This window comes from Martes martes, assembly GCF_963455335.1.
Source record: "Martes martes genome assembly, chromosome: 15".
Taxonomy (NCBI): domain Eukaryota; kingdom Metazoa; phylum Chordata; class Mammalia; order Carnivora; family Mustelidae; genus Martes; species Martes martes.
The window spans coordinates 28,609,749-28,628,384 of record NC_137903.1 but is presented as its reverse complement, the minus strand read 5'-3'; the positions used below and the strand labels follow the sequence as shown (position 1 = coordinate 28,628,384).

At 57.5% G+C, this 18,636-nt stretch overlaps 1 protein-coding gene across 1 annotated transcript; it reads right to left on the bottom strand.

Annotated features, from left to right (window-relative positions):
* Positions 1–1,118: 1,118 nt before the first annotated feature.
* Positions 1,119–18,505, bottom strand: LAD1 (ladinin 1). The gene is made up of 10 exons (XM_080823945.1): positions 18,314–18,505; positions 8,630–8,767; positions 6,510–7,341; positions 5,907–6,011; positions 5,069–5,112; positions 3,553–3,625; positions 3,309–3,446; positions 2,884–2,970; positions 2,539–2,613; positions 1,119–2,214 (listed from the first exon to the last, which is right to left on the bottom strand). Exons 1-10 carry the CDS (start codon positions 18,349–18,351, stop codon positions 2,209–2,211), a joined length of 1,536 nt encoding a protein of 511 aa, XP_080680071.1. The 5' UTR covers positions 18,352–18,505; the 3' UTR covers positions 1,119–2,208.
* Between the last annotated feature and the right edge of the window lie 131 nt (positions 18,506–18,636).

The following is an 18,636-nucleotide window of genomic DNA, read 5'->3' as shown; positions in this document are numbered from 1 at the left end:
AAGTCCTCCCCTGCTCACTTAGCCACCCTGAAATCAGCGTGCTGCACTTCTGTCCTCACACCTGTCACCCACTGAAATCATCTTGGGCACATAGTTGTCTCCTTGTTGGGTGTCTGTCCCCCTGCCAGGAATGAGGTCAAGGCCTCTTTGGTGGGGCGGGGCGGGGGGTGGGGCATGAATGCAAAGGACAGGGAGTCATGGGGTTATGTCTCCCAACACTCTGCCCTGCAGCCTGTCCTTAATGGTCATCCCAGGGATGCTGTACATGCATGAAGGATTTCAACACCCCAAGAAAGCAGAAAGCAGCCACCAGGACCCCTCAGACTCCCAGGCCCAAGCCAGCCCCCCTCAGTCCCCCCCGGGTTTCTGGGAGCCTCTCCCAAGAAAGGTCTATGTGAGGACAGTTCTACCAGCAGAACAAATTCACCTGCCAGGTAACTTGCCAAAGTTTAGAACATGCACATCCCAAAATCCCAGGTCCTTGTTTGAATCCTGAGCTCCCAGCAGGTCCTTTGAGTTTCTGGGTAATGCTCATCACACCCCTCCCCCTGCCCCTGGTTTTGTCCTCAAATTCTGGAGGTAGAACTCTTGCAAGAGCTCTAGCCTTTGGGGGAATTAGTGGGGTACAGGGCGGGGCCTCCAAGTCCTACTCTCCCTAGCTCAGTGCAGGCACAGGACCAGCCACAGGAGACCCACCAGCTGTAGACGGGCCAGCCTGGGGTTCCCGGGAGGTCTGTAGGGATGGGGCCCTGAGGGCCTTCTGTCCCCTGGACCAAAGGACCCAAGACTGGAGCCCTCACTCACACAGAGGCTGGGACAAGGCTGGTAATCCCTGGCTGGCTATGTCAGTGCCCACAAGCTTGGGGAACTAAAGCCCGGTGATGCCCTGAAGGGTGGTGTTCTGAGAAACCCTGGGGTTTTCCAGGTATGGCCTGGGGACAGCAGACAAAGTGGAAGAGGGCAGGGTTCTGCACCTCTTCCCTGCTCCCCGGCTGGTTCTGCGTAAAACCCGAGCAGTTAGGAAGAGTTCTAATCAAGTTCAAATGGGGAAAATCTACAGATTTAGATATATAGATATGTGTGTGTGTAGTATGGAGTACATATGTGTAGATATCTGTAGAGACTACATAAATATCTGTAATATATATACACATGTGTATATATACATGTGTACACACACATACATACATACATTTTTTTAAATTACAGCCTTAAGGGGGTTGATGGGGAACCACACTGACTGAGCTTGGTCTGTCCTAGATTCTCAGAAAGCTCAGCATTTCCCAAGCTCACAGGGGCCACGACATCGGGGGAGGGGCGGACGGGCTGTTGGGAGACCCTGCTGGGAAAGCGTGGCGGCAAGCGTGGCACTGTACGTGGCAGTTCCGCCCCCCAGCCCCCCACCAAGTCACTATGCTGGATAGGGTGTCAGCCCACATCAGTGTGAGGACAAGAGGGGGCTGCAGGGAGAATGACAAGTGACCCCACACACACACATACAATCTAGTCACAACAGTCCCCCTCACATCCTGTAGACGAACCCACTCAAAAGTAAATCCTCCAGGCAGGAATCCATTTTTAAGGTCTTATTGGTCACACCTGAGTGAAGGCGTTTATCAGCTCTTTCCTGAGAACAGCTTTTCCAGAGAGGGGTAAAGGGGTGCACAAAAGGGCACCGAGTTCCTGGCCGGAGCAGCAGGCCAAGGAAGTGAGAGGCAGACAAGGCGGGGAGACGGGGCACACGGGAGACACAGGGCAGCTCCCGGACAGTCTCAGCAAGCTGGAGGCAGGCCCCGGGGACTGAGGTGCTCAGCTCCAGGCCTCAGTGAGGGAGAGACATCATAGGCATGTGGAGGCACCTGCTAGAAGCAGATCGCAGAGTTCCCGGGAGACAGCACCGCCCTGCCCCTGCAAGGGAGCAGGGCCTGGAAGCCACCTCCGGACAGGACATGGAGGCCACAGGGTGCCGACACTGGGTCCCAGGACCCGCTGTGCCTGCCATGGGACGAGAAGGGGGGAGGGCACACCCACCCCCAGAAGCTAGACTAGGAAGGAGTTGGCTTGAGTCTCCCCAACACTCCTGGCCCCAGGTCCAGAGGCAGAGAGGGAGCAGGGGCAATGAGAGACAGGGGTGCTGCTGGCGGCAGGGCCTGGCCTGAGGGAGGGCCCCCGAGATGCAGACTTGTAGGTGTGTCCTGGCCCGGCTCATCACACCTGTGGGGCAGAAGTCTGTCAGAAAAGGCGAGGAGGCTCCTAGGGCTGGGGGGAAAAGGGGGTCTCTGGACAGGAAGGCATCCCTTGGCCCAAGGCCCACACCCATACTGGTCAGAAGTCCCAAACCTGCTTGTTGAAGGGGGTGGGGCTTTGCAGAGCTGCGGGAAAGAGACCCCAGCTCAGGGGTTCAACCCGTAATCTCGAAGCTGGGTCAAACCAGCCTGACAGCAGAACTTGGACATTCTGGGTACCAGGACTATGCAGCTGGAGGGGTGGCAGTGGGGGACAGAGTCTCCCCAGGGCCAGGCCCTCTCTGCCCCTCACCTCGACATCCAGGGAGGAGTCTCCTTTCTTTCCCCACTGGGTCCTCTTGGTGGCCACCGACTCTTTCTGTGGATCCTGGTTGGGGACATCATGGGGGGAGGGGGGTGGAATAAGGCTGAATACAGAGGGGGTTAGGATCCCCGGGCCCCTCCCCTTCCTGACCCGGAAGACCCCAGACCCACCCCTCCTCTCTCCCGCCTCCTGGTGACAGGCTTAGCTCTCCCCACTCCACATGGTCTCCCTTCCTGGAACATCTCCATTTCCCTCAGGGCTGCCCCTTCTCTGACCCAGGTAATTCGAACACAAAAGGCCCACAGCCCAAGATCTCAGGGAGGGACAATGTACCTGCGGGTCCTGATCTCCAGACTCTTGGGTCCTGCTGATCCACAGGTTGAGCCTGGATGTCACAACCCCTGAGAGCCTCAAGTTTTCCTGAAAAGAAAGGCCTGCATCTCAGGGCCTGCGGCCGCCAGCAACAACAGAGCATTTTCCGACACCCCGGCACAAGGACACCGTTCTGCCTCACTCCCACATCCACTCAGGAGGGCCGCATATACCCGGGAAGGCCCCCACCCGCCGCCACCACCACAGGGACTGCTGTGCGCCGCTAAGGAGACGGGCTCCTGAATGACAACTCGAGTCAACAGCGGGTTCTGCCAAAACACACATGGATACATGGAGCTTTCTAGTATGGCCAGGGTCTGGTTCTGCATCCGGAGACCTCAGGCCTAATCAGCCTAAAGACACCTGGCTGGGCCCGAGCCCCTCACCTTCCGGCTGGAGGCTGGTTCTGCTCGGCTCTGGCCTACCAGCTCCTTCTCAAAGAGATGGCGCTTGCTGGCTACACCCATGGGAGCCACAAAGAACTCAGTGCGGGACGAGCCGGGACACTTGACTGATTCCGATCTCTGGAAACAGAGAACACAGACGGCTGACCCACGAAGGGGAAGCGTCCAGACCCCCACCCAGCAGGCTGGTCAGGTCCGGAGGCCCCTCCCCAAGAGCCCTGCCCACCTGGATCGCTGTGTGGTATCGCTCCAGCTTCTCCCCTAACTTGACTGTGCCAGCCGGGAGCCTCATGCTGGCGCTGCAGGACGGGAGGGCAGGACAGATCAGACGAGTGACACTTCTGCCCTCAGCCTGCCCGCAGCCCGAGCAGTGCCCACCCACCCTCTGGACAAAGGGAAGACGGCCTCCCTCACTGAATGAGACTCCAGTGACTTGGCTGAGGCGGAAATCTACTACAAAAGTCCAGGGACTTTCCTCACCTCCCTAGAAACAGCCCACTCAGCAGGATGCCCCCAGGATCAGGAGTTATCGGCCATTCCTCCCCTATCCTGTCACGTCCACCTCACACATGTCTCCTGGATCTACCTCCCCACCTTCCCCACCACTGCGATCACCTTCCCCCCACTCCCTCCGTCTGCCACCCCAAGCTCTCCCCCTCCTGCCACCAGACAATCCCCCCCACCCCTCCCCCTCCTGCCACCAGACCATCCCCCCATCCCTCCCCCTCCTGCCACCAGACCATCCCCCCCCAAACAAAGCCCACCCTGTCCCTCCAGCTCCAACCTCTTGGGCCACAGGGCAGGGACCAAACTCCCTGGCACAGCATACATGGCTCCCATGGTCTGGTCCCTGCCTCCCCTTCTGACACCAGCGTTCCCCCACCCCCGCCCCGCTCTAACCCCTTTCTCCACGGGCATCTGTGCCAGGTGACCAGATACCTCAGGCTTTTCCCCTCTGGGCCTTTACTTGTGCCAGGCCCTCTGTTTCGAGTCCCACTCGAAAGTCAACTGCTCTGGGACGTGTCCTCTGCCTCCCGCAGGCTGGGCTGCTGCAGCCACTCCGGGACCACGTTCCTGTCCCTGCACTACCCTGCTGGGGGCTCTTGCATGTTTACTGGTCCGATGTGAGCTGCTGTGTCTCATTTGTCTGTGGACCCCCTTGCCGCCACCGTCACCCCAGGCCTCACCCGGGACAGCCAGCCTCCGCAAATGTGTACAGGCAGGACACAGCACAAGTGCGTGTAATTCCTAATACATAAGGACAACTGCTTCTCAGACCCTGTTTCCATTTCTTTTCTTCCAAACACAGTCCTTAAACGACTTGCATCAAAATAATGGGGCATAGGGAAGCTCAGGGAACATGTGGATTCCCAGCTACCCCCTCCCCCAACATAAGGCCTGCTAAAGCAGGGGCTTCTCCTTCCCTGCACTCTTCATAGTCCCCCTCCTCCAAGGCCCTCCTCCCCCTCACCACCCCAACTTCCTCTACCTTCAGAGCCCCACCCAAGCCTGCCTCCTCCAAGAAGCTCTCCCTGATCCCTTCCCTCCCCGTTCCATCTCTTTGGGCCTCCGTCACTTGTGTCAGTCTAAGGTCCTTGCAGGATCTGGAGCCCTGGCCGAGGACGGCACCTTCCCCTCAGATACCCCGTGGCCCCTGCCTGGGAAGACAGGCAGCAGGCGCTCAGCACACACAGGCTGAATGTGACCAGATCAGACAAATCCAGAGCCACCAGGCCCCTGACCTGCGGGTTAAGGTTGTTTCTGAGTTGTCTTTCCTGGGGCTCATCTGAAAGAAAAAGGAAAGGCTCTGATGAGTGAGAATCCCAAGGAGGCCAGGGCCCTCCAGAAGGGAAGGGCTCAGCTCTCCAAATACTTCCTCCTCCTCCTCCTCCAACCCCCAACTAAACCTCCATTAAAGGCCTTCCTCTTGTCTGGGAGACACCTGCCCCCACCCACCAGACTGGGTCAGAAGCCCCTCCTGTGCCCCACCCCACCACCACCTCAACCATCTGTTTTCCCACCTGCCTCCCCACTGCCCATGAGCCCTGCCAGGCGGGGACCAGCCCTGATCAACACCAGGCCTCCAGCTTCCTCCCCAGGGCCTGGCACACATTGGGGCACCCGGTGAACCAAGGAACCGAGAGTAAATACCAGAAGGTGAGATGAGAGTCCCCAGTTTGTACGACTTGTAGTACGGGAGCACAGGCAGAGCAGGGAGCTCTAGGAGAGCCGGACTGTTCTCAGCCCCTACCCTACGCCAGCCTCCTGGGTGAGACCAGGAGCTGATGAAGGTGGGCTTGGGGGCCCCTGCCACTGAACCCACCTGGTGCCCTCTTACTGCAGCTCTGGCCTTGCCCACTAGGTGGGGCTGCTCAGTCTCATCCACACCTGACCCCTGGGTCATGAACCTGCTCTCCTTCAGTTAATCCAAGTCATCGGCTCTTGGCCACCCATGAGAATCCAAAACCCCCTCTATCCAAAGGATCCACTCGGTATCTAACCTAAGCCCTGGATAATAAATGCTGATTTCCCTGGCTTGCCCTCCAGTGGACTGGAAACAAAGGCGCCCTGGGCTCTCACCCGAAAGGAGATGGTCCTGGGGCTGGAGCGTTTGAGGGAGCTGCTGTAGGTGGCCTGGGTGGGTGAGAGTGTGTCCGACTCTTCCTCATTGCTGGGGATTTTCACCTGGATGGAGTGGGGGGAGTGTCACACAGGAGGTCTGGGTAGCCCAAAGCCCAAGCCGCCACGGGAACCCTGTGTGGCCCGGCCCGGCCCAGGAGCTGCTGGAGGAAGCTGCCTCCCGCCCCCTCCGCCTCTGCCGTGGGGCTGGTGAATACAGTTCTGTGGGGCCAGGCCGCCAGACAGAGCTTTCCAGCAGAACTTCTGGAAGGACCTGAGGCTTCCCAAAAGGCTGCGGGGGTCCTGAAATCCAGGCCCTGGATGAGGACGGGGTGCAGGGTGGCAGGTGGTCCCTGTCACACAGCTGATGCCCTTTTCAGCTGCCAGCCGCCTGCCCTGCGTTAGTGTCTACTCTGACAGTGACCAGAAGCAGGCAGGGAGAAAGAAAATGGCCCAAGCCGGCCTCATGGTGAGAGGACAGGAAACAGCAAGGGAGCCAGAGACCACCTGGGGCAGGACGAGAGGGGCACGTGCAGGGCTGGGAGGGGCAGGGGCACTGCCAACCTGCAACGTGATGGGCGGGAGGCGGGAAGTCGCAGCCGGAGGGTCCGGCGCCCCCTGCTCCCTCAGTTTGGCCGAGGATGGGGAGGTCTTCTCGGGGAGGGCCTTTCCACTCTGCCCCGCGGTGGAGGTGTGCTGGCTTTCCCCAGAGGCCAGCTGCTCCCCTGCCTGAGGCTTCCTTGGGGCGGCCGCCCTCTTTGGGGCCAGCTTTGTCTCGGTGGCCAGGGTCTTCTCTGACACCAGAGACTTCTCGAAGAGCGATGCTTTCTCAGAAACTGTTCTCCTTTCCGAGTCTGATGTCTTCCCTGGGGCTGGCGGCTTCTCCGACACACTTGTTTTTTCTAGAATTGACTTCTTCTCTGAGAAGGCTCTTTTCTCTGACACAGATGTTTTCTCAGGGCCCAAGGCCTTCCCTGAGATGGAGCCTTCCTCCGAGACCAGTCTCTTTCCAAGTACTAATGTCTTCCCTGGAGCGGGGGGCTTCTCTGAGACCGCGGGCTTCTCTGAGGCCTCCTTCTTCCCACCTTCGGACTCTTGGGCCGCCGAGCTCTCTTCCTCCCTGGCCCAGGGGCCGCGCCGCTCCCGGCTCAGTCTCCGCGGAGGCGGCTCCACCTCCTTCTTCGGCACGAGAGGCTGTTGCTTGGCCTGCCCTGGGCCAGAGCCGTCCCTTCCCTCCTCTGTCTCCGGTGGGCTGGGGGCCCGCGCAGCCTCCACCGCCTGCCGCCTCTGCCTCCGCTCCTGCCGGGTCCTGAGGAGGGCCTGGACGTCCTCATCCTCATCTTTGGAGACCGAGGTTCGTGGCTTGGGCGCCTCTGCTTCCTCCACACTCGGCAGTCTAGGCCAGAAGATGGGAGACGCGGTAGGAGGTAAGAATCAGAGGATATCAGAGGTGGGAGAGACCCTGGGGTGACCTGACCCAATGGAGAAGCTTCCAGGGCTGCCAGAGAGGGGGTGAGGAAAGAGAGCCCTGGCCTCCCCTGCCCCCCAACTATCCCTTAAGTAAGGATGACTTTCACCTGCTTTACATATGGAGTTTCCAGGAAGTCCTCTGAACAAAGCACACCATGCTTTCAAAAACAGTTGATAAACCTCTATGAGGTCCAACTATTCTGTATTCAGACCCAATCAACAAACACTGAACAACTACTTTATAGGTGTGAGGCCCCATGCTGGGCCTTGGAGCTCAAAGGGAATACAAGCGGTCTTCGCCCCTTAGGGCTCAGATCAAGACCAGAGACTGGTCAAAGGTCACCCAGATAATGAGCGGTGGAACTGGGGAGTAGAACCCGGAGCTTCCGACAGGCCATCCTGCACTCCTGGTAGTCATGCGGCAGGCATGGCTCTGGCGCAGCCCGGGGCGCCACCCGGTTGTCCCTTCCCTCGGGGACCCAAGGAAACAAGAGCAACATGAGGAGACCGTCCAAAAGGTATCCAGCCCTTGGCCTCCAGCCAACAGAGATCCTTTTCCTCCCTCACCTTCCTGCCCTCCATGTAGTTTGGGGCAAAGTTAATTCACTGGGCCTCAGCTTCCCAATCTGTAAGCCAGGCTTGTTGGGCGGAATGAGACTCCTTCCCTGTGAGTGCCCACCACCGCCCCGGCACACAGCCCTACAATCCAGACGGTGAGAGTTGCCCCCATGTCCCTCCCCTCAGGAGTGAATCATGGAGGGTCAGGGGGACAAGGAGGCAGCGTGGGTGGTGGAAAGGATTAAGCCACAGAGCCTGAGAGAGCCAGAGGAAAAGCTGACCCCGCCACTCCCTGGGTAAGCCATCTCAGCAAGTGGCCTATGTATCTAACATGTCTTTGTGGCATTTCTGTGGCTGTACAGTCGTTAATGAGGCCTCTGGCTCAGAGACACTGGAAGAACTGATTCTGTCCAGCAAAGCGTCAGGGACGGTATGAACCCACAGAAGGGGTTCTGCTTCCGAGGAGGCCGGAGGCTGGGCTGGTGCACGGAGCACAGTCCGGGGAGGGAGAGGACCTGGGAGCTTATCTTCAGACCCTAGGTCACACCCGCCAGGCAGGCCAAACCTGCCATACGTGGTCTGTCGGGGGCAGCTACGTCCATCCTGGCCCCCTGGGACAGGGAATTGGCACCTCGCGACCCCCCTGACCCGAGCACCTCTGGGCAGATGGCGGGTCTCCATTCTGGGCGGGCTTGGGAGCATCGTCGTCTGTGGTAGAGCTCAGGTTCCGGTGTCGCCGCCGGCGCTCGCGCTCCTGCTCCTCCTCATCCTCGAGGGTCCACTGCCTGGCCAGGCTGCGGGGCAGGGAGGGGGGGACAATCAGTGCAGCCCAGGCCAGACCCCTGGACCCCTGGACCCCCAGATCCCCAGTTCCGTGCCAGACCCCTGCGGCGCTGGGGGAAGACAGCAAACACCCACTCGGCCTGGGCTGTGTGTGGGGGCTCTGGGGCACTGGAACCGCCGGCACGTGCTCTAAGAGACACAAGCATCCCCAAGACCTGATACGAAGAACAGACTCTGAAATACCTCATTTATAATCCTGCATATTGATCACACGTTAAAATGATAATGTTTGGGATATACTGGGGAAACGAGATATGTTATTAAAACTGATCACCTGTTTCTTTTTACTTTCTTAGTATGTCGTCTATAGAAAAATTGACAATTTTAGATGCGCCTGGGTGGCTCGGTCTGGTTAAGTGTCTGCTTTCGGCTCAGGTCACGATCCCACAGTCCTGGGATGGGTGCTCCACATCAGGCTCCCTGCTTAGTAGGGACCCTGCTTCTCCTTCTGCCTCTGCAGCTCCCATTTGTGCTATCCTTCTTGCAAATAAATAAAATCTTTTTTTTAAAAATGGACTATTTTAAATGTGGTTCACATCTGTGGTTCACATTACATGTGTATTAAATTTCAGCTAACGGTACTGAAAGGATTTGGATTGGACCAGGGTTTCTCATCCCGAGCATCACTAACATCTCAGCCAACTCCGTGTGTGGGGGCTGTGCTGGATTATGGGGGTTGAACAGCACCCCGACCTCTATCCACTCAATGTCTCAGCACCAGCCCCCCAAGTTGTGACAACCAAAAATGTCCTTTCATTTTGCCATGTCCCTCAGGTGGGGAGCGGGGGCGGCGGGCATCAAAACCACTGCTGATGACAACCACTGGGTTAGACCTGACTCTAGAATCCAGAGTGGGAACGCAGGGCCTCCCTCTCGGGGGGTGGCTACCAACATGAGATGATAGGCATAGTTCTGTCTGAAGGAGACGGACACGCTTGACAAGTTCCTTTTTCTCTTTGGATCCTTAGATAACATCCATCAATGGACAATCACAGGAAAACCTGAGTTTCCCAGCAACCCATGGTTTCTCAGCTGTTCAGAGGGGAAGCCCCACAAACAAGACCAGTTACGCCTAGAAAAGATTCCAGTATCAGCCTCCCTTCTCAGGAGCTCTTTGAGTCTCTCTCACGTCCTAGAACCAGCTTTCACTTGTCAGGGAGCAGGGGGGTACTCTGTACACTCTACTTTGGGTTCCTGTCCCCCCCTCAACTGTCACTCTGCATTCACAGGACCAGTCAGGCACTCTCACAACCAGTCACCCGCTTGCCTATCTCCTTCCTCGCTTGCTACCTATCCACCCAGCCACCTGTCTATCCAAACACCCGTCAACTCAGTCACCCCTCATTTCCCTGTCTAATCATCTTTTTTTTTTTTTTTTAAGATTTACTTATTTGAGAGAGACTACTTATTTGAGGAGGGGGAAGGACAAAGAGGGAGGGAGAGGGCCAAGCGGACTCTATACTGAGCAGGGAGCCCAACTCGGGGCTCAATCCCAGGACCCTGAGATCGTGACCTGAGCTGAAACCAAGAGTCAGACGTTCAACCGACTGAGCCACCCAGGCGCTCCCCACCAATCATCTTTAGCTACCTGCCCTACCATCCTCCCACCCGCCTTGCTGCCAGCCCACCCCATCCTTCCATCCCAACCAAAGACCAAATACATCATTGCTGAGCAACAGCAATGAACCAGCAAGTCAGGAAGGGGGCAGGGGGGGCAGTTCACAGAACAAGGCTGAGTCCCTGCCCTAAAGATACCTCCATCTACCAAGAAACAAAAGCATGTCCCCCAATAAGTCCCCCAACCAAAGCACAGACATTGCTCTGCAGGAGAGGGAATGATTACTATAAACCAAAATTATCCAGAAAAGTCTCACAGACGAGACTGACCCTGGGCTGGATCCTGGTGGGTGAGCAGGATTTCAATGGAGGTGACAGGAGGCTGGGGAGGAACTGGCAGGCCCGGTGGGAGGGAGGGCCTGGCCAAGCCGGAGGACAGAGGCGGGAGATCTGTTGGGCAGGAGGACGTGCTTCACGCAGCACCCCAGGACATAGTCTGGGCTGGGAGTAGCACAACGGGAGTCAGCAGAGCAAGCCGAGCAAGCCCTCTCCGGAGCTTTCCTGGGACTCTCCCAGGACTACCTCGGGCCCTAGAGAAAGGCAGTGTCTGGAAAAGGCCCCTTCCCTCCCAGAGTTGCTGTTTAAGGCCTTCCCTCTGCCACTGTCAGGTGTCAAACCTGCTCTCCCAGCCTGTCCTGTGGCCCAACCCCAGTCCTCCTGTGCCTCTCCCCCTCCTGCGGGGTATCGCCTGCAACCAAGCCTCAAGTTAAGGAACAGACATGTTTCTGAAAAAAAATCATCATGCAAACCCATGGATTCCACAAACAGGAGCGCATATGAAATGCATCTCTGGAGCCTCCAAGGAAAGGTTCTCCAGGCAGCCTCTCATAAGGCAGCCTACTCCCCCTGCCCTTGTGGACATCCCTGGCTTTCCTCTTCGAAGTTTTCCTTCTGTAAATGTAGAGGATACACCACACAATGGCTCCAATCTGTTTTTCTAAGCCCAACATCACATTGATCCAACATTCACCGAACAAGTATTTTTTTGAGCACTGACTACGTGCCAGACATAGTCCCAGGGATGGGGGCGCAGCAGAGGAGGCCGGCAGGCTCTTCCCCCAACCTCCCTCCCCAGGAGCCCTGAGTGCAGCAGTGGGAGGGGTGTGGTCAGTGAGCCAGGAAATGAGCGCATGAACCAAACAATGTCAGGAAGTGACACGAGGACAACAGAACCAGGTAAGGGGTAACGTGAGAGAAGGTGACGGGGAGGGGAGGCCTCTCAGAGCTCTGAGGAGCTGGATCTGGTGGCAGGGTGTCCCGGGAGGAGGGCACAGCACGTATAAAGCACTGGATGTGACAGCTGGGTGTTCAGGGCAAGGAGAAGCTGGAGCCCCAGTGACGCCCACAGGGAGCTTAGACAGTGAGGAGAGGCCAGAGGAAAAGGGCCTCATGGACCAGGGAAAGGATCTGGGTTTTATTCAAGTGTGCCAGAGAGCCACTGGATAGCTTTACATGGAGAAGTGACATGATAGAATTTGTTACTATTAGGGGCGCCTGGGTGGCTCAGTGGGTTGGAGCCTCTGCCTTCCGCTCAGGTCATGATCCCAGGGTCCTGGGATCTAGCCCCCCATCGGGCTCTCTGCTCAGCGGGGAGCCTGCTTCCCTTCCTCTCTCTCTGCCTGCCTCTCTGCCTACCTGTGATCTCTGTCTGTCAAATAAATAAATAAAATCTTTAAAAAAAAAAAAAGAATTTGTTACTATTATTATTTAATCTCTCTGGCCACTGATGGAAGAAGAATTGAGGGTGGCAGGGGGAGAGAGGATACAGGGGTCCCTGTCAGGAGGCTCCTGTCATGGCCCAGGTGAGAGCTTTGCTGGCCTGAACTATGGTCATGACACAGAGAAGGAAATAGGGATGGACTGGGGACACAGCTTGAAGATAGAGCCAAGGGGACTTGCAGATGGGCTGGATGTGGATGAAGGCAGAGACTAAGAGAAGGAAGAAGGAAAACTCCTAGATTTTTGGCCTGAGCAATTCCTGGTGCTGTTAGTGAAATGGGAAAGATGGTGGGGAGGGGGAGGCAGTTTGGGGAGATGTCAGCTGTCAGTGGGGGTGGGGGGAGGAAAAGTTCCCTTTCTGGCTGTTCAGGGGGAGAGAGGACATAGGTGTAAAGGAGACCAAGGCCCTGAGCCAGGGAGACCGGAGGAAAGCCAGGGCAGAGTGTGACCCTGGAGGGAGGAACGAGGTCCCGTCCAAGACCACTTGGGTGAGGGGGGTGGGGGAGAGACCAGCACTGAGTGGTGAGCACAGAGGTGCTGGCCCCCAGAGAGCAGCTCGAGGGCTGGGGCCACAGCCAGTCTGGACTAGCAAAGGGAGAATGGTGGAAGGAGGAACTGGTGAGGACCAACAGGTCTTTGGAGGAAGAAAAGCAAATGAAACAGGACAGTAGCTACAGTGCAATGTGGACTCAAGGAATGGTTTTTTTAATTGAGGTATAACTTATATACAATAGACACACATCAAGTTTTGTTTTCTTTTTAAAGACGGGCAAATGGGGGCGCCTGGGTGGCTCAGTGGGTTAAGCCATTGCCTTCGGCTCAGGTCATGATCTTAGGGTCCTGGGATGGCATCCCAAATCGGGCTCTCTGCTCAGCAAGGGAGCCTGCTTCCTCCTCTCTCTCTGCCTGCCTCTCTGCCTACCTGTGATCTCTATCCATCAAATAAATAAATAAAATCTTTAAAAAATAAAGAAATAAAAAATGAAGACGGGCAGATCAAGGAGAGTGGAGAGGGTATGAGACATCTGAAAACGAAGTGTGAAGATGTGGTCCTGCAGGGAGAGAGACCACAGGAGAGGGCGTCTCTCATCTCCAGCACCCACCATGGCATCTCGAACGCAAGTGCCAGCGACTGTGGAAGGAACCAGTGTGACTGTCAACTTTCAGACGTGAGGGCTCTCCTCCTCCCGGGGGAATCGCGAAACCTCTGTCTTGACGAGGACAAGCATGAAGGGGGGACAAATCCTGAGCTCCCCCAGAGACAATGTGCCCATCTGTTCCAAGCCAGGCTCTGACATGTGCCCCCTCCTCGGCTACGCTGGCTCATGAGAGATCATCAGTTCGTGTGGGTGAATGAGGGAGTGAATCAATGACCCATCTTCAAATACACAGAGCTCACAGGGCTCATGTGAAGGCCCATGAGAATCATGTTTAAACTCTGTGGCCAGGGTCGCCTGGGTGACTCAGTCCGTTAAGCCTCTGCCTTTGGCTCAGGTCGTGATCTCAGGTTCCCGGGAATGAGTCCCGCATTGGGCTCCTTGCTTAGTGGGGAGTCTGCTTCTCCCTCTGCCTCTGCCGCTCCCCCTGCTTGTGCTCTCTCTCTCTAATAAATAAATGAAATCTTTAAATTAATTAATTACTTCTGTGGTCAAGGCTAATGGGGCTCTGACCGGAGCCCTTCTCCATCACACTTGGAAATAAACACCAGCTTCAGCTGGCTTCCATCTGAGGCCGCGTTTTCAGCTCTCCTTCTCTGGACTTACTCTCACCCTCTATGTCCAGTTTGGGACCAGCTCTTGCCCTCTTGAGTTGAGGGATCCATCCACTGCGGAAAGGGCCCCCACAAAGCCAGAAGCTCCTCTCTCCCGACCACACCCAGTTGGGCTGGGCTGGAGCCTCCAGGATTCCTCGGTCCTGAGCAACCCCATTCCCACACACACTCCTCTCAGCCCCAGGGGGAAGCAGCTTATTTGTTTATCTCCAGGGCAGCCATATATGGAGAGTGATCTGCCAGAGCCTGGTCTCCTCGGAAATGACTCACTACCCCCCCACTCACTCCCCAGGCCAGCCTAGCCCTAAGAGGTCTTCAGGGCTGGAACTGCAGGAGGTGGGACCCAGGTGTCCCTGCAGGCCCACCAGCTTTATGCCAGGACCGCACAGTTCACTCCCCAGCTCTTCCAGAATCATGGGGCTGCCTTCAACCCCTAGCAGAACATGAATCACTCACCTCCACCACCTTGACCACCACCACACCCGGGGGGAGAGGGGGGGCGGGAGAAAGGTTACTGCCAATAACTCTTGCTTATAAGATGAGGAAATGGACAGAACTGGGATCGGGGGGCAAGGGTCAGTCTCCAGGAGGGACCTCAGCAGGTGCAGCTGTTGCAACCCCAATAATAAATATATGATAGGGGCGCCTGGGTGGCTCAGTGGGTTAAAGCCTCTGCCTTCAGCTCAGGTCATGATCCCAGGGTCCTGGGACCGAGCCCCGCATCAGGCTCTCTGCTCGGCAGGGAGTCTGCTTCCTTCTCTCTCTCTGCCTGCCTCTCTGCCTACTTGTGATCTCTGTCTGTCAAATAAATAGATAAAATCTTAAAAATAAATAAATAAATAAATAAATAAATATATGATAAGTAAGGGCGTTAGAACAGTGCTTAACATTCAGTAGCACACAAGTATTTGTTGAATATGGTAAATAATATTAAGTCAATAAATAAAGGAATCAAGAAGTGACAGTACTAACACCTAAGTGCTTACTATAATGCTAGGCCCCGTTCTAAGTACTTTATAAATAACACGGACATTAAACCTCACAACGACCCCGTGAGGTAAGGTGGTGTTACCCCCATTTCACTAATGAGGAAATGGAAGGTCATTGGGGTGAACAACTTTCCCAAGATAGCACAACTAATCAAAAGCAAAAAGTGAGATTCCATCCCAGGTCAGCTTCTCAAAAGCCTGTACCCTTAACCACAATACCAGATGCCAGCAAAGAGGTCCAAGGAGGGCTGCCCCTAAGCCAGAGTGAGGCCCCACCTTTGCCACAGCCCATCAGTGTATGTTCAGAGGAAGGCGCAGAGGAGCCTGGGGGGGCCTCTGACCGCGTGGGATTCGCCAGCCCAGGGCAAGCCAGAGCTCACGGTGCAGCCTGAGAGAGCAGAGGTTTGGGGAAGCCTGTGGCCAACACACTGACCAGAACCAGGCCCAGAATGGAACCTGGGTCCCACCACCTGGGAGTCCCAGCTGAGGCCATAGCCCTAGGCAGCCACCCCACCACTCCCTCCTTCTTGACAATCCCTTCCTCCACCTCCTGGCCTTCATCTGGGGACAACATCCCTCTCTTTGCCTCCACGTTAGGCCACTATCCTCCCCAGTACTGCACTCACACCGCTGCCATCAGCGGCTGAACAGAGAGAAGTGAGATCTAAGGGAGAACCTCCCTGCGGGAGACCTCAAACCAAGCTCTGAAAAACAGATCAAGGCTCAGCTGCTCTGGTTAAAGTAGGGGAAGGGTGGGAAGGTGGCCCCAGAAACATCAGTGGAACCCTGGGCCTCAAGGAGCAGGACTGGCAACTCTTTGAAGTAAAGAGCAGACAGGAGCTTGACAGGCTGTATGACCCTGGGCCAGTCTTCAACTCCTCCAGAAAACAGGTCTCATGCTGCCTTCTGCACAAGGAAGGGTCACCATGCAGAGTCACTAAAGTCCCTTTCAGCCCTAATGGGCTAGGGAGAGGTGTCCGGGGAGGACGGAGAGCCAAGCTGGGAGGTGGGAGGGCTGCTCCAGGCCCAGGCCGGGAAATGATTAACCACTGGCTGCTCAGTCCCCGGCACCCTCAGACCCACCCCTCACCCCCTGCAGACAGGCCCAGCCCAGCCTCACCCGTCACCGGGCCAGCCCAGCGAGGAAAGGACAAGGCCACTGAGCAAGGCACCCTGCCAGCCAGCTCACCACCGCCCCCATCCCAGGGCTGGAGCCTCTGTATGTCTACAATATGCCAAGGATGGGTGGCAGGCTGGCCCTCCGCTCCCACCTGGACCCTGCCTGGAGCCACACCGGTCACACCCTCATCACAGTCCTCCCCAGCCTGGGAGACTCGGTTGACAGTGACTCACAGCCCTTTCCCTCCTGCCCGCCGAGGCTTGTTGTTCAGCCGGGGAACCGAGCGGGAGCGGCCCCCTGCTCCAGGTGCCTCCTCAGAAGGACTGTTGGCAGCAGCTGTGTCTGCCCACGGGGCTCTGCGAGGGCTGGGGCCGGCAGGGAGGGCAGGCCAGGGGCTCCAGTGGAAGGACTGGTTCCCCAGGGTGTGCCTGGCACTTACCCTGGACATCCCGTGGGAACGCAGCCCCACCCCAGCAGCCCCATGTCCATCTGAGCAGTGGACAAGCTAAGACCAGACCCTGCTCCCATTTTTAAAGCTCCTGTGCTCCAGCCGCCCACCCACCACACACACACCCTCTACGTATCCAGGCACGCTCTCAGACACAAAACCACACACATCCCACCAGCCGGGGAGCTCCTGCCGAAGGAGTGTGTGGTTTGCATTTTTCACCCAATACACTATACCGAGGTCTTCAATAAACATTCACACCAAACATACTCAGACTTCTACGGCCCAAATTCAGCAACATAAGCATCTACCCACACAGACGTCTCCACACCACATGGGCCATAAACATGCTCGCCCACACGTACACCTGCACGCACCCATGCAGGCACACGTCCGCAGGCACAGATATACCCACAGCTAGGAGCAAAGACACTCCCACATTAACCCCCATGCACACTGACCCACGTGCAGAGTCCAAGGTCTGGACCCCCAAACCCCACCCTCAGCACAGACCTTCCCTGGGGTGTGTCCAACCTCTGGGGCAGCCTAGGTTCCTTCTCCCAGGGCACTGAGTTCTTTCCATTCTCGGGGCTCATCTTATCCCCTTTCTAGAGCCCCTGCCCCCGCACATGGGGGGTTACTAGGCAACTGTGCTTCAGAGCAATGGGAGGTCCTGAGAGTCTGAGGAGGTGGACCCCCCAGCCCTGGGAAGGACGAGCCTGAGACACTAGAAAAGCTCTAGAGCCCCTCTGGAGGGAGGGGAAGAAGATCCCAGAACACTGGAGAATGCCTGATAGCCACAATCATGGGGAAGGCCTGGGGAAGATGCTGGTCTGCCCCTGCAGAGAGAATCCAGCTCAGAGCTACTACACAGGCCTCAGTTTCTTCAAGGGCAAGATGGGTATAGATGGCAGGGACAGTGGGGGATGAGATGAAGACGCTGGTGTGAACACTTCCAAGGGGAGGTGCAGGGTATCTCCAAGAGGAGTCACCAGGGGTCACGGGCCACAGTGAGGGGTGCTGTCTCCAGGACAACCCCCCAACATCCCAATCTTCTCTAACCCTGACAGGATGTCCAGTGGACAGGGATAAGATACCCAGTGTCCTGACCCTCTGACAGACCAGCCAACAAAAACCAAAAAAAAAAAAAAAAAAAAAAAAAAAGGACTGAAGGACAGAGGGGGGGACAGCAATTATCTTGAGGTCACCGAGTCCAGACACCACCCCAAAATGCCACACTCAAAATCTGAGCCTCATGAGTGGGAAAAGGATCTGTTGCCCAGTGGTCTCCATTCACTGATCCCCTTTCTTCTGATCCTCCAAAGAGAGTGCTGTCCCCACCCCTCCCCACCCCTCGGCCCCAAGAGGGGCTGCGGGACACCTCCCCAGAGGCTGGCTCTCCTAGTCCCTACCAGAGAAAGTGGCAGCGGGTGGGGGTGGGGGGAAGGCTTGACGGTAACTCTTGAACACCTTCCTAGTCCCCTCAAATGTCCCCGCCACCCTACAGGGGGTCAGGTGGGGGGGGTCTCCAGGCGGGGGCCCAGCCTCCCCCAAGCACCCTGTGTGTGGCCTCAGTTCCGGAGGGGAGGAAAGGAAACCGTGGGGGAGCGAGAACGCCCCCCTCCCTGGGCCCTGCCACCTAAGAGTTCCCCAGTTTGGCCCTAGTGGCTGCCCCCCAACCCCGCACGCACCCCCGCCCCGGCGTCCGGACTTGAGGAGCCGCAGGAGCAGCAGGACCCAGGCTCGGAGCCCGGCTCCGGGAGCGGAAGGGGGCCGACGCCGCGGCGGCAGAGAGGAGCCGGGAGCGGCTGCCGGGCGGGCCGCGGCGCTCACCTGGACAGCGCGGACCAGTCCTTCCTGCCGCCAGCCATGCCGCCGCCGCCGAGCCCGCGGCCGCCGTGTGCGCGTGCAGGGCCGGGCGGCCGCCGCCTCACCTGCGAGCCCCTCCCCCGCCGCCCGGCCCAGGTAAGGTCACATGGCCGCTTATCTCAGCCCGCCCGGCCCGCCGCGCTCGCACCCGCCGCCCCGAGCGGCCTCCGGGCTGTGGGCGGCCCGCGCCCAGCCGCATTGATCTCCGCCCCGGCCGGCCCCACCGCGAGCCCGCGAGCGCCGGCTAGCTGTCGGGCAGGCCCCCGGACGGACCGACGGACTCCCGG

Excerpts from the sequence above, each read along its gene's own strand:
- LAD1 (XM_080823945.1), bottom strand. The coding sequence starts at position 18,351 with ATGGCTGGCGGCAGGAAGGACTGGTCCGCGCTGTCCAG. Across the intron at positions 7,342-8,629 it reads GACCCGCCATCTGCCCAGAG|ACTGCCGAGTGTGGAGGAAG; the intron begins GTGCTCGGGTCA and ends CTTCTGGCCTAG. Across the intron at positions 3,626-5,068 it reads GAAACAACCTTAACCCGCAG|CGCCAGCATGAGGCTCCCGG; the intron begins GTCAGGGGCCTG and ends CCCGTCCTGCAG.